This window comes from Stigmatopora nigra, chromosome 2 (genome assembly GCF_051989575.1).
Source record: "Stigmatopora nigra isolate UIUO_SnigA chromosome 2, RoL_Snig_1.1, whole genome shotgun sequence".
Classification (NCBI taxonomy): domain Eukaryota; kingdom Metazoa; phylum Chordata; class Actinopteri; order Syngnathiformes; family Syngnathidae; genus Stigmatopora; species Stigmatopora nigra.
In genome coordinates, this window is record NC_135509.1 from 10,901,677 (window position 1) to 10,929,586 (window position 27,910).

The 27,910-nt window shown below is 39.0% G+C and overlaps 1 protein-coding gene and 1 non-coding gene across 2 annotated transcripts; both read left to right on the forward strand.

The window, feature by feature from the left end:
• On the forward strand, positions 1–27,597 carry eif4g2b (eukaryotic translation initiation factor 4, gamma 2b). Its single transcript, XM_077735278.1, has 21 exons — positions 1–125; positions 20,008–20,118; positions 20,666–20,731; positions 21,210–21,335; positions 21,524–21,626; positions 21,713–21,844; positions 22,557–22,623; positions 22,711–22,862; positions 22,934–23,044; positions 23,214–23,396; positions 23,473–23,614; positions 23,730–23,896; positions 23,973–24,086; positions 24,333–24,461; positions 24,614–24,718; positions 24,845–25,060; positions 25,136–25,394; positions 25,622–25,826; positions 25,991–26,199; positions 26,307–26,428; positions 26,539–27,597. Exons 1-21 carry the CDS (start codon positions 1–3, stop codon positions 26,602–26,604), a joined length of 2,910 nt encoding a protein of 969 aa, XP_077591404.1. The 3' UTR covers positions 26,605–27,597.
• On the forward strand, positions 24,118–24,269 carry LOC144193462 (small nucleolar RNA SNORD97). Its single transcript, XR_013325773.1, has one exon. It is a non-coding gene; the product is annotated as a small nucleolar RNA SNORD97 (small nucleolar RNA).
• Positions 27,598–27,910: the final 313 nt, after the last annotated feature.

The window sequence follows — 27,910 nt, forward strand, 5'->3', positions numbered from 1 at the left end:
ATGACGACAACTGTTGTGGCTGCTGCTGTGGCTTCTTCGCTCCACTCCTTCCTGACCCAAAGCAAGCAAGGGAATGATGACAATATGTCCGACAATGTTGCCCGTGGCTACAAATTCAAGATTCCGTAATAAAATAGCTTACGATGTATGCAATATGCTTTGAAAAGGCAGAATAAACAAAATATAACAATGTCTAATGTCCTTGGCCTACATACATTTAGCATTTAAGCAAGTTAGTACTTGGGGGGGGCATTCAAATTCCGAGCAGAAAATACTTAAATATGTCATACAGTGTTATCCTTTCATCTTTTTTATTTCATGCTAACATCTTATTATGACAGCAGTTAGAATTGTGCAAACTCAGGGGTAAAGTGGTCCATATATACAAACAAATATTATGTAACATTATGTTACCTAATTGAATACTTTTAACTATAATATACAGATCCATGATAGCAGTATAAAATCTTATGAACCACAAGAATGCTGATCTTGGGAACGTTTACTAAAATTAGAATTAGATTTTATAATGTCACGTGCGATAATAATTAATAAAATGTCACTTTCTAATTACAAATTGCACTAATTCATCATTGTATGTCGTCCATGTACTGTTATTTATATGCTAAAAGTAATTACAGTCTTAACAGAAAAACTCAAGCAAAAAAAGCATGCAAAGAATGACTTCCAAGAAAAAAAAGACATTAGTATGAGTCGCCTTATTCTAGTGCGTGAAAAGGAAAAGTGAGACAAAGGCCTGTCAAAAAAAAATGAATCAACAGGAGAAAGTGAGCTCCAAATGGGAAATAAATCAATAGTCAAATGTCATTTTATGCCATGTCGAGCTCTCAAAGTCCCATCGGATTTTCCACTCTGACTTGCGGGACCAAAACGTTTATTGAATGCTAGTTGACTAGACTAGAATGCTATGTCATCATCGCATTGATTTTCGTGCTGCAAAATTGCATCAGAATTACTCTAGGAATTTGCCACTGCACTAAAGTTCATCACATTGATTTTCGTGCTGCGATACTGTATAGAAATGGCTCTAGGATTTTGGCTCTGTGTTCAAAAGTTCATCGTCTGACTTTGGTCACTTTCATGGACCGGCTAAAATACGCAATTTAAACACAGGTAGACATGGAAGTATTATCGACATTTACTGCTCTTGTTTAAAAACGTGTTCTGCTTAAATCTATTAAAAATGTTAATTGAGTTTTTGTTGTTGTTGTAGTTGTTGTTGTTAATTTGACCAATTAGAGAAAAGATTATTTTTTTCCTGCCATATTAGGATGAACAATATAATTAACAACTATACAAAACATTATCAATAAGTAACATTAGTCAAAGTAATCAAACATTTATCAGTTGAATTAATTATTATGATTTGGACAACTGTAACATTCCTTGAAGTTTTTAAAAAAAAAAATTGGACTTTATTCTTAACAGCTACAGAATTTAAATGACTAATATTCAATGAATTTTACAATGATAGTGGCATGAAAGGGACTGTTCTATTGTATAGTTCTGTTTTTTTCCACTTAATTCGACAGGTTTGACAATTCAATCAGTTTAAAATAGAAAGAAAAGCTTGTATCTATCCTTCCGTGAAGGCGACAATGTTTGAGCCTCGTCGTAGTGCATCACAAAGTTAATGATAAAATAATTTATCATGTAAATAGTTCCCTAATACATAATACAGACGCAGAAAGGACATCTTTCCACTCAGCTAATGGCCATCATCATCCCACCATTACTCGGCGCGCCAGACGCTGGCAAAGCTCATAAATATGTATGAGTCAACTAGGCACGCCGTTAGTCAGAAGAAAATGATGTTGTCAGACACGACGGCGACACCAACAAAGATGATGATGGTGGTGATGATAACGAGAGCGTTCTAATTAAGATGACAATAGCTTGCGGCATTATTGACGACCCTCAAAGGCGGCAGATGAACTTAATGCTCTTCTTTCATGTTTGAGAGTCTTCACTATGTGGCAAATCCGTGATCTTAATGTTTTAGAGCAAAAAAGAATACTATGTACTAGTCTTTTTTTCCTCTATTTTGTATCAGGGCTCTGAAAATGAAAGTACTACTAACAACATATTCATGCAGGTTCTTTTTCACGCCCTACCTGTTTCTTAACGCTTCAACCATAATTGGCTTTACATTGTTTGGGGTTTTTCAGTGAGATGTTCATGCCGTGTACGCCAAAAACTAGCTGCTATGTTTAAGTATAATGGCGGCAGATTTAAAAAAAAATGCTACCCAATGACAGTTTGAGGTAAAAAAAGGGTTGACAGAATTTAAATGTTACAATATGTGTGGTTTGTTGTTATTTTGGGCATTCTTTTATCGGATAAAGCACCGCGTGGTGCTTGTGCCTAGTTGTATAGTTTATATAGTGTTTAAATCTGCAGATCAATCGCACAACAAAGTAGATGTCGGGAGTGATGGATGGGCCTCCAGGGAGGGATGACGGCCAAGCGAGCAGCCTGTTTGTTACTGTGACGGCCTCCGAGTGAATGTCATCAATAAACAAAAAAAAAACAAAAAGAGAAAAAGTAGTCTCTCTGAAGAGAAAAAATGTTTGTTTACTCAGTTTTCTTCAGTGACAAAAAAAATGCAAAAAGTGCTACCTAACCTCAGAGGAAGTCATTAAAAACTTATTGAGAGGGGAAGACATGTCCCAGTGAAATTAATTGTTGATAGTTTTGCTTATATTTTCATTACATAAATTTCCATGACAGCTTTTTTTTTTTTACATCGGGGATGAAAATAAACAGCAAGTATGCTTTGAATAGTTTTTGGTTCATTCCAAAAGGTCGTATGTTTTGTTGCCATTATGATTTCCAGATAGTTTAGCATAAAGCTCAAAATCTTCATTACCTTTAAAAGCCTTGCACACTTTTTTTTAGTTTTTGCACCTCTAAATTTGTACACAAAACAACCTCTCACCCACCAAAGCCTGTGATTTTAGAATTGTGAAGCAGATGTGTGCTAACCACTCTTGTACTGTGTTGTCTACTTGCAAAAAAATTAAAATCCAATCACTATAAATCTACCTTATTGTTTAATCCTAATGAGCCTTTTCAAAATGTAGTGCGCTTCCTAAACAGCTCAATATAGCAAACCGGCATCATGACTCAGGAATGGTTTGTTCGACTGATTAAAGTTCGAAATAGTGTTTTCAAAAGTCATAAGCACTAACAAACTGCAAACGTGTATCCAAGTTCATCACTAATAAGCAGTGAGTTGTGTTTTTCTTGACTGACAAGATAAGCCATGACATTCCTGAAGGTCAGAATACAAATTGATGCTCACACAATTGCGTTGGCCTTATGATCAAACTGTGGACTTAATGAGAGATTCTCTAGGGGGCCATTTACGTGGAAATACTCCCACTGCAATCCGTAACGATTGTTTTGCAGCAACGGGTAATCCAGAGAAGCAAACTTTCAAATGCATGTTCCAGAGTGGAACCATTTGATTGTGAGGATTGTTCCACAATCATGTGAACAGGAATCTTAGAAAAGTTTTTTTGCTGTAATAAAATCACCACATGCCATTTGTGTGGTTTTAATTTATTTAGGTAGTTTATTTCATCTTGTTTGGTAATTTTTCTGTTTATGCCAGCTTAGTTTGATGCTTATTTAGTTGGATTTATTTATTTATTTGAATAAATTCTTACATCTTAGTTTTGTTGGTAAGCCATTTAATTAGCTCGTTCATTTATTTTCTTTTTGTTTGCTTGGCTGGTCATTTATTCTTATTCAGTTGGTTAGTTTTTTTGTTCATTTAATTTGACTAATAACTAGGATATATTATTTTTCCATTAATATTTGACTGTAAGTTTGTTGAGCCAAGCTCAAACTGCATGATGAATCGTTATTTTCAGACTTCAGGACCATGTATGTTGTTGCTTTCATGTAGCATTTTTTTTTGTGTTCCACATGATTCTGCTTTTACAGCAAATTAAACTTCAGTCAGGGAGAGGAGCTGCTTCATCTTCAAGCGAGAAGTATCTAAACATCTTGACTTGGTTTCAGGAGCAAGGATGCCGGCAGCCATCCTGATAAATCATTTTTTTTTGCATGTCAGTATAAACATCAGCAAAATGCAGGCCATCCCAAATGGGCAGCTGTATGCTACAGGCACAACAGCATGTAACGCTTAGTGTTTGGCTCATCGAGCAATATAACAGGTCGGGGGAGCTGGTGCTAGTGGGCTCGTGCGGTTTAGCCGACTCGGCTGATGCGTTAAAACTCAAAGCCCCGCAGCCTGGTGGATCGCTGTCAAACCCTCGTAGACGTGCATACATAATAAAGCGCGACGCTTGCTAGAAGCAAAAAAGCTTGCAACCACATTTTAATGTTTCAGCTGGATGAGGAACCCGTAAACACATGTTAAGCAAAGGCTGATCAGCCATACTCTCTTGAATCATTGGATAAAATGGATGAATTCACATATCCCATTGATTAGCCGCCGTGACATTAACTAATGAAATAAGCTGCAGTAAAAAAAAGTGAAGTTACGAATAAAGTGATATGTAGCAATGTTTGAATGAGGTATGATGGAAAAAGCCAACTGATGTGAAGAAAAGCTCCAGGTAACAAATCAATTAATGACGCTATGGACTTAATTATGTTTCCACAGGGCAATAGTTTAATGACCAAACAATCAATTTTGTAGTGTTTTTAATTGTCATTCAGAGTGAATGGATGATAGTTCTACATTATTATTTTGTATCTTTGTTTTCTTGCCCCTTATATTGTATTACAACATTACATCAACATGTTAAGGGAAAAGAGATGAGTACCCTTCCCTAATAGAAAATACTGTGCCATAAAAGAAGCAAAAGATTACATTTAACCTAACCAATGCTCACATTAGAAATAAGAAGAAAAAATGCAACAAAATGCAGTAGCGAATGACTGTCATATGGACAAACTAATCTTCACTATAGAAGTTAGTCAAATTATCTATGCTTATTTTTATTATTACCCTGATTTGCAACAGAAGAAGAAAAAAAAAACATTTTATGAGCAACAGAGGTGGACAAACAATCAATGCTGTTGATCGAAATGTTGAGTAACCAACAAAATGACTAACATGCCAGGATTTGTATCAGTGATGTGTTTAATGACTGACCAATCATTAAGAGCTCTGCTGTGAATGTGAGGTGGACTGACCGCAATCAATATGTTCACATAACGTATAAATGGAAGAAAGAATAAGCACCCGTCCAGCCTCTGATATTTTTCCAAAAGCTCTTCCCAGTGGTGTGCTTGGCTCTAGCTATTTTTGTGAATATGGCTATAGTTCTCTGTTGGAGGGACGGCGTGCCGCTGAGGAATCATTATCTATATTGGCAGCCCAACACAGAAAGGTCACAACGACCAAGCTGGCGCCTGCCACGTCATGACGATACAGAAAAGAGTGGATGAAAGGATTCTATTCAAGTGCCTTTTGAACATAGTGAGGGCTGATTTTATAATCAATGTTTTTTAGACCCATTTGATTGTTCTGTAAACAGTGGTTACAAATTGACACTGCTTTTTAAAGTGTGGCCACTTCGTCGTCATTCTGGTGGTCAAAGTTGTCTTTTTTTTCCCATGTAGCCTTAAAACCACGGCTCAATCCAAATCATTGCTCATGAGAATTTTATACTGGATGTGTGTGGAGCCATCCGAAATAAAAATTGGATTTAAGCAAAACGATCAACTGGCAAAAAACAAGTTGAATGACCAACTAAATTAACGATGGAGAGACTAATTGCCCTGCTAGCTGATAAAAGGAAAAACTAAATGCATAACCAATTAAACTAAGAGAAAGCGTGACTGGACGTTTGGTCGCCGGTCTTTTGGTCGCCGGTCAAATGTACTTACATTAAAAAATACTTAGATATTAAACAGTACTTATATATTAATCTCTCTCTTTTAGATATTAAACTGTCCCTCTTAGCTCTTAGATATTTAACTCTCTCTCATGAATATAATTTTGAGAGCTGGTTTCAACAGTAAATTCTCTGTCACCATTTAACTGGCGACCAAAAGACCGGCGACCAAACGTCCGAGCACCAGAGAAAGGACCAGCACATGAATTATCAACCTATTCAGCTATTGGGGTACCAAACCAACAGGATAGACACAGCAGTCTCTACTAATCAATTAACAAACACTACCTGACTAAACGAGTAAGAATTTTTGTGGGTGCTACTTATAGTGCGAAAATTGTTTTCCGGGTGTTGTTGTAATGAATAGGAATAAGGGCCTGGCCTCACAAACCAGAGCTGCGGTCACGCTGCGTTTTATGAGTGATAATAAAGTGTTCCGAGAGGAGCCACTTCACACTACAGCTCTTTCCCCCAGCCCGACACTGCAATCAGTTTAATTCAAATGACACGCTGGCGAGTTTTTTTCCCCCCCGTTTGTTTTCCAGCCCGAATCGAAGACCTCAGTCCTCATCCGCTTGTTAAAGGTAATCAAGGCAGCACTGTAATTATATCCTTCAGAGTTTTTTTTTGTGCACAAAAGCTCGCAGGCACTTATTGGAAATTTGCATTTGTAATGAGGTTCTTTCCCCATGCGCTCTGTTGTGATTCGCAATAAACAAAATGAGTGTGCCAGAGCACCTCCAGCAGAAATTCAATGGGGAATTGTTTCTTTTTAATGATTTGATACTTGGATCAAGGTGCAAAAAGAGATGCATTTACTTCTGGTAAAAGTTCATTAGAAGACCCTTGACCACAGAGCCCTCAACTTACCCTTGAATAATAACCAGGCATTTTTTTAAGGGAATATGGTCTGAAAATGTTGAAGAAATTTTCAATTGTTAAATAAACACAACTTTATTTATGTACTAAAACTACTTACCGAGAGGGCTTAGGTGTATCGATGTAACAAAACTGCCAGGCAACTGAGCAGTATCGATTTTCACATCCTTGCATCGATTTTATCTGATTACCAAAACATATTAATGTTCCACTGCTGAATGCCTGGAATAAAGCATATTTGCTCTCTCTTTCAGAAATGTTTTTTCTACCAAATGACTTTGTGATACAATACTGTGAAGTGTTCTTTCCAGGCTGTGTTAAAACAGGTGCTGAATATGTTACAGATCCATTTGAAAGCTCTTGAAGGTAAGGCTTTCAAATCAATTCTGTCTGGTTTCCTCCACCGAGGTCATCAAGGACCGCTATTTTTTCCCTCGCATGGTGATTATTCTTAAGGTTGCCCATAAGAATACATCAGAACACCCCCTCTGCCTTCACCTGTATTAATCCCAATTTAGTGTCATATTTATGAGGAAATATTCAAATGGGGGAAGAAGGGAGTAGGTAATGAAGACATAGGATCCCAGTGGGATTAAATGGGATTCTTGGGGGAATGAACAATAGTCTGGTGTGATGGATGAGGGCAAAAAGTGGGTCAGAAACACAGGTCGCTCGGCTGCACAAGTGGGCCGGGACGCCAAGACGGGGGCTTTGTGTACCGTGACAAATGACCCAAACTCGGATACTTTTATTCTCACCACTTCTTACACTCCATCTTGGTGATTATTTTGGATTTAAAAAAAAATACAGACTACTGGATAATTGTGCTTGTGTGAGGTAATTTCATTGTTCTGGGACTGTGCTTATAAAAACACATTAAATCATCTAAGTGAAAGAGAAAAATCATCTCGAAAGAGTGAATATAGTGAATTTCCAAAGTGTTTTTTTTATTTCATTGAAAGGAAAGAGTGTTACTTAAAATAAAATAATAATTTTTTTTCAAACCCACTCTGCCTGTAGAATGGAAGATGAATAACAACTAATCATGAAGTCATTGAAAATATTGTGTCATCTATAGGGTGTGTTTTTGATGATGTATCTTCTCTTCACAGTAGATCCTTCCAGACAACAAACATTTGATGCTTTATTTAATTTTCAAATAAAGCACAAACATCTTGAGTATGTCAGGCAATGAAAGTAACGACCTCGGAAAACCTTGAGGAGTCGCGCAGTGGAGGAGTAGAGCTGCGTGGGAATATTACCCGGCGGGGGTCAGAAGTCGAGCTTCTCGGTTGGTTGAATATTCATCACTTTCAACCTTAAAATGTGCCATGATTAATTGAGCTGCCGTGTGATTCAAATATGAATGAGCTGCTTTCAAAGCTTAAACTCTCAGGGACGCCTCAGACTGTCCCACGCGCTCATCTCTCATGCGCGTCGCGTCTCCTCGCTTTCTACCTTATCTGGCTATACTTTTATTACATTTATGTAGGTGTGTGTGTGCTTGCGACTGTGTATGTGTGTTTAAATCTACCTGTCGGACTGTAATCATAATCATACATACTGTATATATATATATATATATATATATATATATATATATATATATATATATATATATATATATATAAAGGAAGTTTGAAGGTATAACAATGTGCATATTGTAGTACACTCTTTTTTTTATAAGTGTACTCTTTTTAAAAGTATTATGCTGGTTGTTATCTTTGTGATTCATATTATACACAGAGGCAGAGTGGTTGCTGTATGTAGCAGCCTGTATAGGAGAACTTTTTCTTGATGCAACAGACACACAAACAGTGTCCGCTCCAGTTCTTTCCTGCAACACACACTGGTAGCATGTGTGTGTGTGCGTTTGTATGTGAGTAGGGTTGATGGAGGGTCCTCTCCAGTGGGGAGGCCGAGGGAAATGCATCACTCTAAATAAGAGTGCTTAGAGTTGGCAGCGAGGCTGGCAGAGCCCCCGTGAGGACTGTGGGCGGACAAATGCATCGCACACACACAATCACGTACACAGCCACGCATACACACAGCGCGGCCTTTAACCGGGATAAAGAGGATAATAAGTCAGAAGCAATGCTGGATATGGGCCCACCAGGTGGTCTACATCCTCGGATAGGTTTGTGACTCTTTTGGTCCTCCGTCATGATGAGGAGTCAGTGAAGGGAAGAGTCCAGCACTTTCTGCAAAATTGGACCCTATACAGTGATAGTGTTGATCCAATGTCACGAGAGGCTATTACCCGTTTAGTGCCCTCAATACTATGGAATAATTGCCCCGTTAATGTGATCTGAAAATTCTACCTGTCCATTTTGACACCTCAGATTCACTATTTAACTATCCACCCATGTTCCATAACACTTATCGAGGATTACGGGGGTGCTGGAGCTTATCCCACCTGACAACGAGCAGAAGGTGAGGAACACTCTGAACAGTTTGCAAGCCAATCATAAGACACACAACATTTCACTGCAATGAATGTGGACAATTTAGAATGTTTGACTGACATACTTGCATGTACTCATTTTCCCCAGAAAACCAATTTACAGAAATGTGTTGGATCAAACAAAAAGGCAGGGATATTAGTCCTGCTATTTAGGATTTGGTAGGATAGGGCATGGGAGGTCCGGTTCGATGTCAAAATCGCACTTACAGCAAAGCGATGACCTTTTTGTCCACAGGAACTGTGGTGCTTCATCACTGTCTGGCCAGGAAGCATTTTTGTGCCAACCTAAGGGCCAAAGATAAAGTGCACGGCTATATCACGGCATCCTCGACTCACGCCGACTTGGGCGGCCTATCCCGTTAAGTGCTGGGTCAGCGGAGAGGAGGACGCTCACCTTTGCTGCCACGTCGTCCTCTTTTGAGAGGGCAAGCCTAGTCAGCTTTTCTACTGTGACACTGATACAAGACACACAACATTTCATTATATACTACGCCATTTCCAACGTATTGATTTGGAATAATATCTCAAATCCAATCGCAATCAAGCGGAACAAAATGTGATAGAAAATTTGATCTCGATGGATTTGGAATATTATCTCATCTCCATTCATATTGCAACAAAACACCCCTTTCATTTTTCAATCTTAGTGATTAAAAAAACGAAATAAAACAAAACATCGACTGTCATCCTGACAAACTAAAGACACATTGTCCCTTTTGAGCTCTATTGATTTTGAACATTAATCTACATGCAAAACACTAGAAGAGTTGAGCCCTATTGATTTTGAATAATATCACATATCCACGCTCATGCAAGCACAAAAATACATGGTCCTAGTATTTTTAAACCCTTCCAAATCCACTCTATTTGCCAAAAATTGTATTTTGAGCCTCTATTGAATTTCAAAGAGAGAAAATTAGTGAATATACTCACAGTAGATCTTTTCAAACTATTTGCATTTGAATTTATAACCTTCCACACTTGATTTTAAGGGCTTTTAATGTGATACAAAAAACACACTTCAAAAAAATTATACATAGGACTTTAACAATAGAGTACAATTTGAATGAAACAACTGAACGCATACTGGCTCTTTTGAATACTAGCCAAAACTTTGATTGCACCACAACAAACAACAAATGGTTTTATCCTTTGTCATCTTCTTTAGTGGTGTTTTCCATTGTTTTTTGTTTACGTCGGAGACACTCTCACTGTGGCGTCTGAAAAATGAGCGGGAAGGTCGTTAAGAAATGTCATGGGCTTCATTACGAGACAGATAATCTCAGCAGCCTCCTTCTTAAGTCAAAACAGCGTTGTTTTTTTGCTTGCATCATTAGGCTGAGACACAACGTGAATGACATAAGCATTAGTGGCTGATGCATCGCTTTGCCAACAAAACAAAAAAAAGTGTGAAATGTTCGGCGCAGCATGTTAAGTCGCTGATGATTACAAATGAGCAAGATATTGCTTCACAAACAATGAAACAAAGCCACCTGAGTGAACGCTTTTAGCCAAATCAAGTGTCTGTCGTTAGGGAAAAAACTCTTTAACTCTTTCAGTGCCATTGGGACAATGATAGACATTCAATCATGTGGCACTTTTCATCCTTCTGCTGTGAATTAAAAATGTCGTCAGCCTCCGGGCTCTCATCATCGTGTCAAAACTTCACGTCAGGCTCCAGAGGAACACACTGTTTAAAGTAATAATAATGTCCTCAATATTATAGTAATTGAAGTAGAAATTTCAGATTGACATCTTGACGTTTCTACAATCAATGGTACCCAATGATTAAAAAAAAAAGACAAATACAATTACTATTATAACATCAAAATAAGAGCGAGTCTACAACAAACCTTCAAATTCTACTTTGATGGAAGCTTTCATAATGTGTGCTTGATTGGTAAGTGTTGTCTTTCCAAAATAATAATAATAATAATAATAATAATACACTGTCTGAAGTTGTTCATTTAATAGGACTGGCTTTATTGTTGAGCTGAAAGTGGCAACAGGTGGGACATAACCACCCCATGATTTCTGATACACACACAAGTCCACCAAGCAGTGCTCCTGACCCACTTTGTCAGCCTAATCAGTCACGCCGAAATCATCCCCCCATGAATCCCATTTATTGCTCCCGGCTTTTTATTTTTTTTATTACCAACCATCCGCTCCAACATTTGAATATTTCATTACGGTGCGGTCCCACTTTCAACACAGAATGTGATTTAACCGCAGCCGCGGTACACGCAGTGACAGCGTGATTATTGCTGTCAAAAAGTGATGCATGGCCTTGGCCGTAACAAGGAGCGATGAGACGAGGGTCCGGATGTAAATTTCCCACCCAAATAGAGAAAGAAGACGGCCTTAATTTTTCCCTCTCCAAATGAATTAGCAGATCAAGAAGATAGGCTAATTCCACAGTTGAGTAGTAGTAGTAGAATTCCATAGCTAATTAAAGAAGGTCTAGATTCATCAAGGACAATTGAAAGCCTAAAACTACTCAGTGCTGCGCTGTGGTGAAAGCAAATTCCATTTTTATATCGTCACCACCACCTTAAAACTTAAGAAACCTGTAAAAATGTGTTTTTTTTAAATATCAAGGACAATGCTGACACACTGAAAATGTTATCCATCCTTGTTATTGTCATTGAACCTTCACACTATCATCGATGTTTGTGCAAATAGCAATTTAGTTTAATGGTGCAACGTGTCATTAAAAAAACCTCAAAGACAAATGATCGTTTTCGACAAATATGCACTTTTTTTCCAGAATGTTAAATAATTGATTCCATGAGAAGAGGAGTTTAATTATTTTTGGTGGATATTTACAGTCAGTAAACCTTGAGATCACCTACCCTTTTGCCTCCATCTCTTTTCTAATTATTTTTAATCGAGAGTGACCACATTGTCCTTGAGGTGTGGTGTTCTCCTGCTGCTTTTTAATCAAAACAACTTTCACTTTTACAGACCTCTAGTGACGTCCACGCGATGTTTCAATGGCATGTCGACCAGAACACCAACACATCCAATGCCGTTAGAGACTATGGACGGATCTCACCCAAACTCTTCTTCTTCATGTGAAACTCTTTCAGTGGATCTGAGGAGGTCTTTGAACTATTCGGACTACCAACTTCAAAGCACCTACACCTGGGGTGTCCAAACTATTGCACAAATAGCCGCAGTGGGTGCAGGTTTTTGTTCCAACTGTTCCAGCACAGACATTTTAACCAATGAGGTTTCTTCTGGAATCTGTGGCGGCAATCAACTGATTACACTTATAACACCAGATTGGTGAAAATGTTTAACCAACTTCAAGAAGCCAGAGATCAGTTTTAGGTCCTGGACCTTCCAGCTCATCTTGTTCCTGACCTCATTGGGCCTTAATCACTCTGGCTCTAAAAAGTGTGCCCCCCAGGTGCAGACTCGTCATTGCGCCAAACCTCCAGGTCAGGCTCCAGAGGATGACCCCAGTGACCTCTGTTTAAAGTTTAATAATTACATCAATATTCGATTCATGTTAATAAACATCATCATCATAATCCAATCTGCATGGTTCAGATTTTAGTGCTTTTACTGCTCATGGCCAACAGAAAAGGTGCCTCAGGCACAGCACTACCACTCTATTTGCTATCTAAATTAGAATCACACAAGCGTGTTTTACATTACCATTAGCATATTAATGTCTAAACCTTCCCTGTGGAGATCTGTGGACATGTTAATTTGGAATAACCACATAGAAATGTCAAAACTTGTTGTTCTATCTGAAGTATCAAAAAAAAATCATATTAGAATGTTCAAGGACCGTTGAATGTCAAACATAAGACATTTTTATTAAAAAAAGGAGGGGTGGAGGGATCTCGTACAATGTACAAGACATTGTCAAAAAAAACAGAGGAAAGATCCAACAATCTTTTTTCTACTCAGTGACAGAGAAGTAGGGGGAATTATTCAGTAAAAAAATGAGAATATGACTCAAGATTGTTGGCTTGAGTTGATGTTTTGACCAGGGATTTTTAGCACAAGAATAATAGGTAATAAAGGGGTAAAGGTCTCAAGCAGTGAATGTGTTGTTGTGTGGTGGTGGTGGTATTCAAGCCCTCCTACAAGCATGGATCGAAACCGGTGGATCCGCGCAAGAGGGGGCCTCCTACTTCCCCATCTGGGCCCCAGGAGAGTCAATCACATGGTCACATGATCAATACTCACTGTATTTCACCTTTATTAGCTCTGCAGCAGAAGTCACGTGCTTTTTCTGCACTATATGACCACTTGTTTTGTTGTTTTTCTAACGGATAAGATTTTGCTTACACATTCAAGAATCATTGGACATTGGAAAATAAATCCAGTTTCTTTTCACATTGGTTGAGCAATACAAGTTAAAAAGGTTCAGGATTTTTTTAGTTGAAATTTCTACATTTCATGCATCTTGCTCTAATAACAGTAATGTTTTTGATATAGTACTAAGTATTGCTCGAGAGCTAACGTGGTTTGGCATTTAAAAAGAAAAAAAGATGTTGCATGCTCTTGCCAAATAATTCCAGCTGCATCGACGCTGTTGAACACAGGCGAAATGGGAGCAAGTTATCTTCTCAGAGGAGGATCAATAGCACCCGGCTCACAACCCGGCGGGGGTTTTACCATCAGTGATGCGTCTGTGCCTGAAGCAGTCTCAAAAGAGAATAAGGTGACAGGTAACAATGTTTTATTGTGGTTAAATTGGGAGTTAAATTAGATCTAAATGATAGATTAAATTATGTATACTGGAGAATAATACTGACAGGAAAAAAGGGCATGGCAGTGACTGGAAGGGGGAAAAATCAATGTTTTCCAGGACTTTTATTTATGGTTGCCACTTGGGAACAAAATAGAAAAGGGGGTCTAATTTTCCTTGTGTGGGGTGGGATATTAGGAATGGGCATTTTTTTTTCTTTATATTTGACCTTTTAAGTGAATAGTTCACCTTTCAATAATAAAAAATAATAAAAAAATAAAGATTGTTTGATCAAAACAGGACAAACATTAGGGCTTTATTAATTTAGGAATAACTATAAATCCATATAACCCTCAATGGTAAAATAAAAACATGAAAGCATAGAATAAGGAAACATGGACAGATAATTCAAGATTAATCTTCTAATTAAACAAAGACAATAAATTTAAATTATTTTTTTTGTGTTTGGGTGCTGAACATAAATGTGGGCAGAGATTGAATGAAATAAATAATTTTGAAAAATGTAGTTAATTTTTGGAAAGGGATTACCCTTTCCAAAATGTAGCCACATAGAGGTGGGCTTAGTTCTGTTGGCTTTTTCTTGGCATTTGAAGCAGTGATGTGAAACCAAAAGGAGGTCATACAGACCACCAGGATTGCCGCTTTCACGCATGTAATAAATCTTATTTTACAACAAGCCGAAGCGTGTTTTGCAGTAGGAAACACTCGCAGATGGTGCGCAACGTCCACACTCGGGCCTAACAAATGGAAAGAGTAAATGACCTGGACAGTTGCTCACCGAGCGGAACATCCGGCAGGTTCTGCCATTTTAGAGGAAATAAATAGCTTCTTTTTCCTTTGGAGAAAAATATGAATAAAATTGAAGGATGTCTTTGAACTTCAACATCACAGAAGTGGAAAATACTATACATCCTAAAGTCGGAATGCCCTGATGTCATGGTTTGGTTCTTGCCTCGCAGGTTGGTCGTTTTAGAGAAGTTGTACTATGGTTTTGAAAAAAAAAAGGGTTTTGTACATGTTGAGAATGCAAATTAATAGCATTTTTATTTTAAAGGATATGTTTTTCCTCTCTGTGTTGGGCAAAAAGCAGCTTTTATGAACAAAAGACAGCGACTTGGATTTTCAATGTCTACTTTATTTTGCTCTTGAGCGCAAATGTGCATTTGTAAGGTCAATTGCAAAACCAATCAAAGAGGCTTTTGTCTTTCCCTTTTGAAATGTACCACACAATGACTGAAAAAGATGTTGACTTGCTTGAGTCACCATCTAAAATTGCAGAAAATGACAGGTTGGTGACATATAGTGCACAAGAAAAAAATAACATTACAATTCAGACACTTCACATAAAGAAAAACAGGGATAATGATGAATAAATGCATTGATGAAAATAGATTAAAATTGACTTGAAAAAGGAGTGATTTCAATGATGATTTAATAAAACTAATTAAAGTTATGGCGTATCTCTCACTGGCGGTGAGTGTGAATTGTTTTCCGTCTCCTTGTGCCAACGCGATAGACGAGTTGGTATTTTGAATGGCAAAAGGCAGAGAAAGCCACACAGCCAGTGGGATTGAATGGACAGAAAAGCTCATGTTTGCTTTAATCTGCATGGCTGAGATAAAGATGGAGGGCAAATGAAAAGCCGATTTGGCTCAGCAGAGTCTACGCCCTCACTTTGGAAACACAATAGTTGATTTAGTGAGGGAAAACATGATTAGGAGCTCATGTGTGGTTATGTTTAATCAGTTAATGAGTCTATCACAGGTTGGACTTCAGTGCTGGGATTTTATTTGATGATGTCATTAAAAAAATCTTGAATGATTTTACAAGTTAATGAGAATATATTGGGAATATTCTCGTCTTCCTACACATGATGTGTTTGGTGTGGTAGAATTATTTATGGGATGATGTCAAAATAGGACAAAAAAATATGAATTAATCCATGAAAAGTTATGCTAAAATCAAGAAATGGCTCAGCCAAAGAATAAATTATATTTATTGTCATACAAATCAATGAGTATATTTTGGTAATTGCCAGTCAAGTGGAAACATTAAGATTACAACAATGAAGTTGAGTCTCCAGCCTCCTATTTTTATACAAAGCCTTGAAAAGGGCAGTTGGGCTGTGGATGCTTTATGGGAGCTCTTAAAACTTACCTGATTGCAAGAAACTTTTTTACATGATTTTTACCCCTGCTGTTGTTTTCCATGATGATTTTTTCCCCAGATTTGTATCCCTGCTGTTGTTTTTATGTAGCACTTAGAGATTTCTTTAAATGTGAAATGTTTTGCAAAGGTGGCATCTTGTTTGGAGACCCTTGGCTTAGATGTAAAAGACCATGAAAACATAGCTCATTTCAAATAATGTCCACCAACATTGGTAGCTTTCCTCTGATGAAGTGCATTCTTGATGACCCTCTTCACGAGAGAATCGATAATCAGCGGTGATATCTTCTTTTTTAATCTCCCCCACTATCAATTACACCTTATCTGACAGTCTCATCACGTCGTTTGACAAAAGATTATCACTATCTGACACCGCATCCGAATCAAACCAGCTCATTCCTGTTTTGCTCTCTATAATTTCACACGATGGAAAATGCACATCCATGTACATTTGACACAACGTAAATGGCTATGCAGTATTTCTTTCTTGCTTGCTTTCTGTTTTTTACAAGCGTACGTCTTAATGTCCAATTTGTTGGGTACTTTTACAACTTGAATAGTATTAAAAAAATAATATTAAAAAGTAATTCCTAAAGTTTGGAAACCAACAATAAGCCAGCTAATGAGGTAAATTTAGAGTGAAAGTATTAGTTCAAGAATTTGTACTTGACAAGATACTACTGCTATTTCTTTTTATGAATAAATAATTCATATTATTGGTATTATTGTGTTCGTTTTATGTCGTGTTCTATGAGGAGTTTCGTTGAATTTGCTCTCGTTGTTTTTGCCATTGAAATAAAAAGCACCATATGAAAATATTTGTCAACATTGCACAACATTGTACACAATAAAAGTAGTTTTACCGTTAGATATTTTGAATAGTATTTTCTTCTCTTTGGATCGTCATGTGTTTGACAAGTATTTCATACTAAGTCCGTGAAATACTATTTTAAAATTTAATTTAGTTTTAGGGGGAAAAAACTGATCACCATGTTTCGACTCATATTACATATGTAATGCATTTTATATTAGCCATATTGCCCATCCCTTCATAAGAATGTCAGTCTAGATTTGTTCTGGACCTGAAAATAGAGCCCTAAGCCTTATGCAAATTAAAGAAGGCAGCTTTTAGAAGAAATCCCCTGTGTAGTGGCATTTATAATCCACAAGAAGCAATTGTATATTGCCAACATTTGTGATCATTACACGACTACTACATACTCTATTCCATATTTACAAGGGCTCCACGGGAACCTGTCAGTGTGGTCATTGCATCTAATAGGGGAGTGTAACCTTTGACCTTTCTGTCTCATTATAGTAGACCCACTCAAAGGTTGGCATCAGGGGCAAGTGTGAAAAGGTATGCCGGTATCGGTGGAGTGTTTAGGAGAAGGGAAAAGACACTTTGGGGATATCCAAATCAGAAAAAATGACTATTTTACTGTGCTTGCCCTTAGGATGGAATTAAGAGCCAAATTCTGTCTGCCTGAGGCTTCAACTTTTTTCTAAGAAGAGCACGTCTGGGAGAAGGTCACACTTGTCACATTTGAATAACTGGCATCCTTTTTATCTCAGCGTGTTTCTCATTTTAAAAATACACAGAGGTCTTCTTAAAACTGTATTGTGCGTTATTTTCCACAATTTAACTTTCCAGAATGTCATCATAAAAAGCCAGGCATCTGGCAAACAACCCCAAGGATGAAGTATGACAAACATGTTTTTTTTTATTTTGAATAGTATTTCTTGTAGTGATAAAAGTGTCATTTTTTTAGCACCTCTGTTTGGTTCACGCGGGGCAAATTGTAGCTGGTCTTCTTGTTCATCACGGCCAGGTATTCAAAATATCTTTTTTTCTTGCAACCGTGATTTCCGCGCGTGTTTTTCTTCAATAGTGAATAAAAATAATACCAACTACAAAAAGTCTTTTGGCTTCCGTTCATATTGAACTCCAACCCACAAACATTTCCGAATGCGTGTATCACACAAGTTGGAGATTGTGTCATATTTATATGTACTGATGTTGATATAGTCTACTATAAAATACAGTACATTCTGGAATATTTTCAGCATTACACCTGAATGTACTATTGTATAAAACAGGCCATTAAAATGTGCCACAAATCACTTTGTACTACAGCTCATATACCTTCTTCTTTTCCTTCTCATGTTGATACGGAAAGTAACAATGAAGATGTAATGATGTTTAGACTGGTGGGGTTGAATTTTGCTTTAAATTGGATCTTGTGGGTTGTCCTATTATGGGGAAGGTCCAATTTGCCTTTTTACAGTGGTCAGGTTTTTTTCTCAACAGGAGGGACTATACTGCTCTCTAATGGAGACTGAGTTATATTGTTTTATACTACTACTACTGCTACTACTACTTGACTATTTTTTTCATTACTCATTCATTGTTCATTTATTTGTCAATGTGTTTGTTGTTGTTATTTGTACACTTCTTGGTGGAGTTTTAAATCTCAATTTACTTAGATAATGACAATAAATGTATTCAGTTTAATGTTTAGTATTGTGGAGATCAATCTTTGTTTGAATAGTGTGAACCCTCACAATAAACGTTTTTAAACTGATTAGATTTTGATTTATTAAACTACTATGAAATTTGTGATTCTCAAATAATATAAAAAATAAACGCAAATTCTGTAGTTCCCTGCACTGCAGATGTGATAGTAAATGTCAATCATGAAAAATGGGCGGTCCTGTTTCTACAGACGAAGCAGTTCATTGGTTGGTGAGCTTCCAGTTCACGTCTCATAAACTGTTTTCCTACCATTTCATTGGTCTGAATCTGTCCAGCAACAATATACGGTGCTAATATGGAACGTTTTGATTGGCGACTCCCTTGCCCCACTTTAACCGGAGCAGCTAGGCAGCTAATGCAAACACGCCAAAGCGAGCAAAAGGGAAAGATTGATGCATGAATTTTTGTGCTCATCTTTCTGCTCCTCGCCATCCTGTTTGCCCTCACAAAGTCCGCTCATTTCGTATACTTTCCACCATTCCATTTCTCTTTGATAGTCACAAAACATTTACAACACTGACGGTGTCTTGCTAAAGGTAAGGCGGATTTTTTTCTCTCTGCGACCCAAACGCCGCACCGGTTGATCCAAAATGGCGTCCCGTTAGAGCCCAAGTGAAAATTTCCCATTGACCTGCAACCATCGGTGCCGGTATATAGTAAAGTAGCCTCGGCACGAAGCTGCGTTGTGGTCTTGCCGGTGGTTCCGTGATTCGACGTGATATTAAACGCAGTTTGTTTCCTCCTGATCTAGTTGAAATCGCCTTTAGTGTTCGAATTCGAGCTCCAGAAAATTGCTAATCGCGGCGCCCCGTTGCATTCATTCCATCTCCAGTGTTTTTTTGTTTTGTTTTTGCGATCTCAATAAACTAACATTAAATACGATACCATATCACATTCACCCTAAGCATAACCGGTTATCGTTGTGATATTTTTAGATATATAATGACTCCTTTGGCAAGCAACGTCGTGTCGCTAACAGCCGGGTTAGCGTATTGGCATTAGTCTGTTAGCACTTAGAGAGACGGAGGAATGCTTTGTTCTAACAAAGACGACCACGAATGACTTTTTCCACGTCTTGTCACTCGTTTCCGAACCATTACAGATACACAAACGGGTGGGCATTAAATGTATACATACGGCATCATGCGTGTAATTTCGCATTTCCTACATGAATGCTTTCATATTGTGCGTATTCATCAGTGACGAGGCCAATCAGTAAAGGAAGCTACTATCGATTTTAAATATGAAATAAAATGAGTGCAAACCCTATAGGGTTAGTGATGATGATTGTTGTCTGATTATTGACTCGGCTGTTGTTCATCTTCTTTCCCAGCACCGTATTCCCCCCATCCCTTCCTATTATCCTTATTCTTTCCACTATTCTTCATTGTCAAGCCGCCAAAGTGGAGAGTGTGATTGCAGAAGGGGGTGCTTCTCGTTTCAGGTAATAATCCTTGTGTTTAACTATTTCTAATTTTCTTCTCCAAGGAGAACAAAGCAGAATGTGGGAAAGCTCAAAATGGCTGTTTGTGCAGCCGCAGGGGTAAAGTGAGGAGGCGGGGGATGGAGGGAGTGAGATGTTCTGTTCTGTTGATAAGAGCCTTCTGATAATTTGAGTCCTCTGGGTGTTGGTGGACGGCTGCACAAACCCGCTGTAATGTGCACGCCATTGGTTGGGCGTGTGATGCAAGGGTTACTGTTATTAAACATAGATATATCCACAGATTAACGTAGTAGACTCCAAACCTAAGCCGCTGTCCCTGCAACAATGAACTCAAATATATACACATTATTTCCCATAATTATTCGATTGTTTCTTGTATATACCATAAACAGGGTCAATATTATTTATATAGTACAATAAATGTGATTGTAAATGGATTGTTAATGAGCAATCTCATAGTATGTTTTGCTAATGGTTAATATTATCTATGTAACATTCACAATTTATTTTTCTCAAATTGCAATTTTGCTTGTGCTCTCTGGTGCAGTGCTTCTACGGGGGGAGGAGGTGGTAGGGGTGCACCTCAGCACTATCCCAAGACTGTCGGCAACAGGTATGTCACCGCATCAACAATTCCCCTCCTGCAGTTGCTGTGTTTTAACAATTACTACTTCTTAATCCATACCTGTAAAAGAGGGAAATTGATATTGAAAATACATATTAACGGTAATAATTATAAATGATCGATTTTAATATGAATTTCAACCTGGAAGGACTGGAAGCGATCAATCAATTGCACCAGGCTCCTCCCAATTAAAATTGATTGGACGATCATTTCCGTTAATGGCAGACAGGGTTGAAGGGTTTTCTTTATTTTAATAAATTAAATGTACTTTGGAATTTATATTATATTCCCCATGGCGTTTTTTTGTTTGTTTATAATTGATAGGTTTATCTCTTTAACCAAAGTAGTTGGCAAAATAAATCATAACTCGTGCACATAAGAAACTTTAGGTCTTGTGTGATTTTGATTGGGAAAAAATACACAAGTGGTGTGTGAAATATCATTGGTTTGGTGTGATGTTCTTTAGCGAGTTCCTGGGGAAAACCCCAGGGCAAAGCGTTCAGAGATGGGTTCCTTCACGAAGCACTAGACGAGATGCCAACTCCAGCAACGAAAAAGAGCGGCATGATGCGATATTCAGGAAAGTGAGAGGGTAAGCATGCTCCATTTTATAATGTCTTACAAACTCATTCATGCCTGCAATACTTCTAACCATGATTTACAATGGGCCTTTCTTTGGCAATATTTTACGAAAAGTTGATGATTTGTTTTAAGGTTTTAAAGTGCAAATATGACTACTCATTGGCCGTTGTACTCATACTTACATTTGTGTTCCTCCAGCATACTCAACAAACTCACCCCTGATAAGTTTGACAAGCTATGCCTTGAGCTCCTGAATGTGGGCGTAGACTCCAAACTCGTCCTTAAAGGTATCATCTTGCTGGTATGTACATGCACACACTGTGCTTCAAATGTGTTCTTGCACAATTTTACCAGGTGACTCTTGACCACTTGATCTGTCTCACACAGATTGTGGACAAAGCCCTAGAAGAGCCCAAGTATAGCTCGCTCTATGCTCAGCTATGTCTGCGCTTGGCAGAGGATGCACCAAACTTTGATGGCCCTTCAACTGAGATTCAAACCTCCCAAAAGCAGAGCACAGTGCGTATGATTATTACACTTAACATATGAAACATGGTGTACAAATTTTTTTAAAAAATAAGCACAAGCCTCTGGTGAGTCATGCACTTAAAAAAAGGGACACCTTTCTGAAATAGATGCCTCCCACTTGCTATAAGAAAACTGAAAAGGCAGGCATTGGAGCATGTAAATGATTTTTCATTGGATGAAAGATGGAATTATTTTATGCGGAGAAGATGCGGTGGGTTCTGCCCAGATTTTTTTTTTTTACCAGTAAAAGTATTACTTCCACATCCTCAGATGTGGACAAGATAACATTTCAACTTTTAAGTTGGGCATTTGAATTCATGCTTTGGCTTTCCTTTTATGAATGAAATTTTATTTTCCAAACATATTCACTGTAGATTGATTGACGGCTCTAAAATTGTCCAAAAGTATGTGAAATGTTGTTTTGGTGGCTTTCAACTGTGATTGACTGGGATAACCACCAATAAGGATAAGCATTTGTTTTTAACTTAACAATATGTGATCATCGGATCTTAGCATATTTTATTTGTATTTTGAGACTACTATTTCAATTATCATTGTTTTTACAGTTGTTTTTTGGCCTTGACAACTACTTTATCCATATAAATTAATGGCCAGTCATCCTCAGTTTAAAATATTCATTATTCACCATTCTTTTATTTGGCCAAAAAAAAGACCTTCCTTATTGATTGTGCTACTCTTCCAGACCTTTAGAAGACTGCTGATTTCCAAGCTTCAAGATGAATTTGAAAACCGCGCCAGAAATGTTGAAAGTAAGTCCACTCAAAAGCACGGATCCTGACATTTGAATGTTATTGTCTGGTTATTTCGTTAATATCTGCCTCATTTTCTGTCCTCAGTCTATGATAAACATGACAACCCTCTTACTTCTGAGGAGGAGGAGCAAAGGGCCATTGCCAAGATCAAGATGCTTGGCAACATTAAATTCATCGGGGAACTTGGCAAACTCGACCTCATCCACGAATCTATCCTTCATAAGTGCATCAAAACAGTACGCATTCTTGACAATTTTTGGAAATATATTTTGTTGATTAACTGTGATTCTCGTTTATCACCCTAAAGCTTCTGGAAAAGAAGAAAAGAGTTCAATTTAAGGATATGGGAGAGGATCTGGAGTGTCTCTGTCAGATAATGAGGACTGTCGGGCCTAGACTCGACCATGCGAAAGCAAAGGTGAAAGAATTACAGCCTCCCTACTGCACCTACACTTAACTCTTAAGCCGAACTGTCCATTCTTGGGCTTGAAATGAAGAATAGCGGAACAATTAACCATTGCACTTAGCCTATGTATCATTTTTGTTGTTTTGGTTATGTGAAAATATTTTTTCTCTCCACTCCGCAGTCTTTAATGGATCAGTACTTTGGCCGTATGCGATCCTTAATGAACAACAAGGATATGCCAGCGAGGATCCGCTTCCTGCTTCAAGACACAGTGGAGCTACGAGAGAACAACTGGATCCCCCGCAAGGCTTTCTTCGACAATGGACCAAAGACGATCAACCAGATCCGACAGGACGCAGTGAAGGTTAGCGAGTCCTTGACTGAAAGATACATTACTTGTGCTGTTTTTTGTTTTCGTACTGACTTCTCTCTCTCTACAGGATTTGGGCGTTTTTATCCCCGCACCCATGTCGCATGGCATGAGGATGGATTTCTTCCTGGAAAGCCCCTTTATGCCTAACAGAATGAAGCTGGACAGGGAGACGCTTGGCGGATTGGCTGACATGTTTGGACAAATGCCGGGTAAGAGTTGATAAGGAAATGAACCATCTATACACCCACTTTGATGGATTTCTTGCTCTCTTAAAAGAAAAAGCACAGAGTTTAATAAGTTTTTATTTTTGTGGTCTTCCTCCAGGCGGTGGGATTGGGACAGGACCAGGAGTCATCCAGGACAGATACTCGCCCACCATGGGACGCCATCGCGCCAACCCGCTCTTCAACGGTCACGGCGGCCTCATCGCTCCTCAGCCGCAGTCACAGTTCGACATCGGGTCCAAGTCCTCCTTTGTAAAGTCCAGCCAGGCAAGCGAGCAGCCTTGCCACTTAAACGACACTCTCTCCTATCCCAAATCTCTTACTGTCCGATCTGTTTATGAAGGTTCAGAACCAGCATTTTCTCAGTCAAAGCCAGAACCATGTGGCCCAGCAGCAGGCCCAGTCTAAGGAATTGCCTCCTCGCTTCAGCAAGAAAGGACAGCTTAATGCAGACGAGGTAATTAGAACCACTTTTTCCTCTAGTGTGTGTGCTCAGTGTTGATAAAAAAAATCGTTATTCTGAGGAAGTAAACTGCCTCCAGCCCTCTTCTTTTCTATCTTTTTCCCTCCTCCTACATCTGCTTTTCTCCCTCATGCTGGTTGGTGGTCCTCTGACTGTAATTATGAGATCTGAGGGCATGACCACAGTTGGTGCTCAGGCGTTGTTTTTATACTGACTTTTCTTAATTGTCTGTTCATATAGATAAGTCTGCGACCAGCTCAATCCTTCCTCCTCAACAAGAGCCAGGTTCCCAAACTCACGCCGCAGATCCCCTCCATGATGCCCCCCAGTGCCCAGCCCCCTCGCACGCAAACCCCACCCCTGGGAAAGGTAAGTCATTTTGTCCATAAGGAAATACCTTTGACTTTAAACAGCACGACTTGTCTTTCCATACTTTTACAAGCACAGGGTTACAAGTTGTGTTCACATTTGCCATGTTTTTATAAAACCCTGAATATTAATGTTGGACCTTTTGATCTCAGCCTCCTCAGCTTGGTTTAAAAACCAACCCGCCACCCATCCAAGAGAAGCCTGCTAAGACCATCAAGAAACCACCTCCAACTCGAGAGGAGCTACTAAAGATGACCGTAAGTCACAAATATTATTGCCATGTTTATCAAAATGGGACACTTTCAGGCCAAATGGCAAGCTGCACTATGCCAAACCTCTTGTATTAGCTTTTTTTGTATAATACGTCCAATTAATTTCCAAAGGAAACAGCCATGAGCGAGTACTATACCAGCAAGAACCTAAGCGAGGCGGTCAGCAGCTTCCGTGAAATGAAGGCCCCTAAGCACTTCCTGTCCGACATGCTGAGCAAGATCATAGTGTGCTCTCTGGACCGACCCGATGAAGACAAGGAGCATGCCAGCACCCTTATTAATGGGCTGCGTCTTGACGGAATCATCACAGCTGAGAATTTCATGCAGGTCGGCACGCAGGTTGAATACACATGTTGTCTGTCAAGAAAGACAATGACAATGTCAAATCTCTTTAATTTACAGGCTTTCCTCAGCGTCCTGGACCAGTGTCCCAAGATCGAAGTGGACGTGCCACTGGTTAAGTCCTACCTGGCCCAGTTCGCCGCACGTGCAGTCATCGCTGAGCTGTTGAGCGTGGATGTGCTAGCCCATCCGCTTGAGAATGGCACCCACTTCCCGCTTTTCCTGCTCTGCCTGCAGCAAACCGCTAAACTCAAGGACCGAGAGTGGCTCACCGATATCTTCCAGCAGAGCAAAGTCAACATGCAGAAGATGCTGCCAGGTAGGTCCCTAATTTGTAAAAATTCACTACCTGTTTTTACTACAATAGCAGACCAAGACTAAATTGTAAAAAAAATAAATACCCTGATTAATAATAAAGATAATTGCTATTTATTAAGTACTGAGTATAATCACTTTAAAAAAAAGTGTCAACCTCTAAAGAGTTGTCTACTGTAGTAGCCACTATTCATGTAAGGCACCACAGCTACATTCCTCTTCTATTTGTAGAAATTGACCAGAACAAGGACCGCATGCTGGAGATTCTAGAAGGCAAAGGCCTGAGCTTCCTATTCCCGCTGCTAAAGCTGGAAAAGGAACTGCTGCAGCAGATCACGGCAGACCCGTCTCCACAGTCCATCTACAAGTGGATCAAAGACAACATCTCGCCCAAGCTTCACACGGACAAAGGCTTTGTCAACATCCTTATGACCAGGTGAGGAAAATTGCTCTGGCACCTAAACAAAACAAAAACATTTCAAACCATGTTATGTCTCGGGTAATCTTAAAAAAAAATTTGATCATACTAGTTCTAGAGAATATTTCCCAAACACATGGAGTTCCTTTTTCTCAACCTTAGTTTGTGTGTGTGTGTTACAGCTTCCTGCAATACATCGCCCAGGAGCTGTGTGTGTCGGAGGGCGACGAGCAATTGTCTGCCCCCTCCAAGGAGCAGCTGGATCAGGAGAAGGCCCTGCTCCTGGCCTTTAAACCCGTCATGCAGAAGTTCCTGCACGACCACACTCAGCTGCAAGTTAGCGCCCTCTATGCTCTACAGGTGCAATGCAATGCCAATGGCTTCCCCAAAGGTATGCTACTAATCAAAAAGATGGCCAGTCACTGTTTTTTCCTTTGGATGCAATGGGCTGTCTGTATATACTGGGTTCATATGTATAATTACTTGTTCTTTTTTAAGGCATGCTGCTGCGCTACTTTGTCTACTTTTACGACATGGAGATCATTGAAGAAGAAGCCTTCCTCGCATGGAAAGAAGACATAACACAAGAATTCCCAGGAAAAGGAAAAGCATTGTTCCAGGTAGGTTGAATGCCTCATTTCCTTTAAATTGTAAGGCATTGCAAAGAAAAAACTATGGTTTGGACAAAAGTTCTCCATCACCAAAAGCCAATCATTCATTTTTCCTTCAGGTCAATCAATGGCTCACATGGTTGGAAACAGCCGAGGAAGAGGAGTCTGAGGACGACGGCGATTAAATGAGCGCCATCCACAAGATTACTTACACTTTGCCTTTTCCGTTGTGATCACCTCCACCTTTTATTGATTAACCACTAACTAGTGACACCGCCACTTCTCCCACACCTATTTCCTCTTCCCAATTCTGTGGCCATGTGTGGAGTGACTCGACATTTCTTTGTAATGCTTCTTCCTCCTTTGGACTCATTAACTTGCCCTGAAACAAACATGGAAGGTTGGAAAATCAATTGGTTTAGTCGGCCTGTGCTTGGGTTTTTTTGCGGCAAAGAATTGCCCCCGAAAGCTCCTCCTCATCCAAACACCAATGACGTTCTACCTCTTAAGGCGGACTTTCCGTGTAAATCTAAGCCCCTGTGGCCAGTGCTTGAGACTGTATATTCAAATAAAGGCCTCAATTACAAGTACACTTGATTAAGAAACGCTTCACATAAAAAAAAAAAATAGAAGTGTTTACTTCTCTAGGTTCACTGGTCACACGTCAATGACTTTGGGAAAATGTGAAATAAAACCTTGTGAGGCACCTAAACAATGAAGTTACCATGCATCAAAGCTGAACTTATTATATGAAATCTTCTGGTTATCTTATTGATTGCTATTGAAAAAAAATTGAATCAAGGCATCAGTTATGGTGGCAGTTTTGAAAAAGCTACCAAGCAATGTTTAGTGTTCGGGTTGCTCCACAATGCTGTGCATTTTCCTTTTAAACCCCATTTCACATGAGCTAAATTGTTATATACTGATAACAGTAACCTTCCCACTCCCAGCTGTCATTCTAAAGAAATGTGGCAACAATCCACTAATTGCAGCAAATAGCATATACATTCAACACAAGTTTTTTTTAATTCCAAACAAGAAATAGCTGCAAGTGCCCCCATCCCACTTATTTTTCCTTACTTATAAACTGCCCCGTCATTGTAAGAGAACATAATTGTACTTATTCATCATGATTGTGCACCTGCTTTAATGTCAATAAAGTCAGTACATAAACACAATGGTGTCATCACTTGTACGAATTGTCGTAGCCTTAGCAAATTATTCCTGGTCTGTGGGGATCCAGAAATATTCCACCAACTTTCTGCTCCTTCGATGAGCTGTCGTCGATTCCTGGGACCTTCCCTCCAAAGAAGGAAGTTCGTCAAAGTGCCCTGGTCCAAAGTCTTTTGCACTGAGCAGTGGGCTTACACGAGATGTGGTGCTAGTGGACAGGAAACATGATGGGGATGTGTTCAGCTGCAGTAGTGGTGTCCAAACTATGGTTACAGTGTTTACCTGGATGAGCTCCCCTCAGGTTCTTCTAGGTTGGAC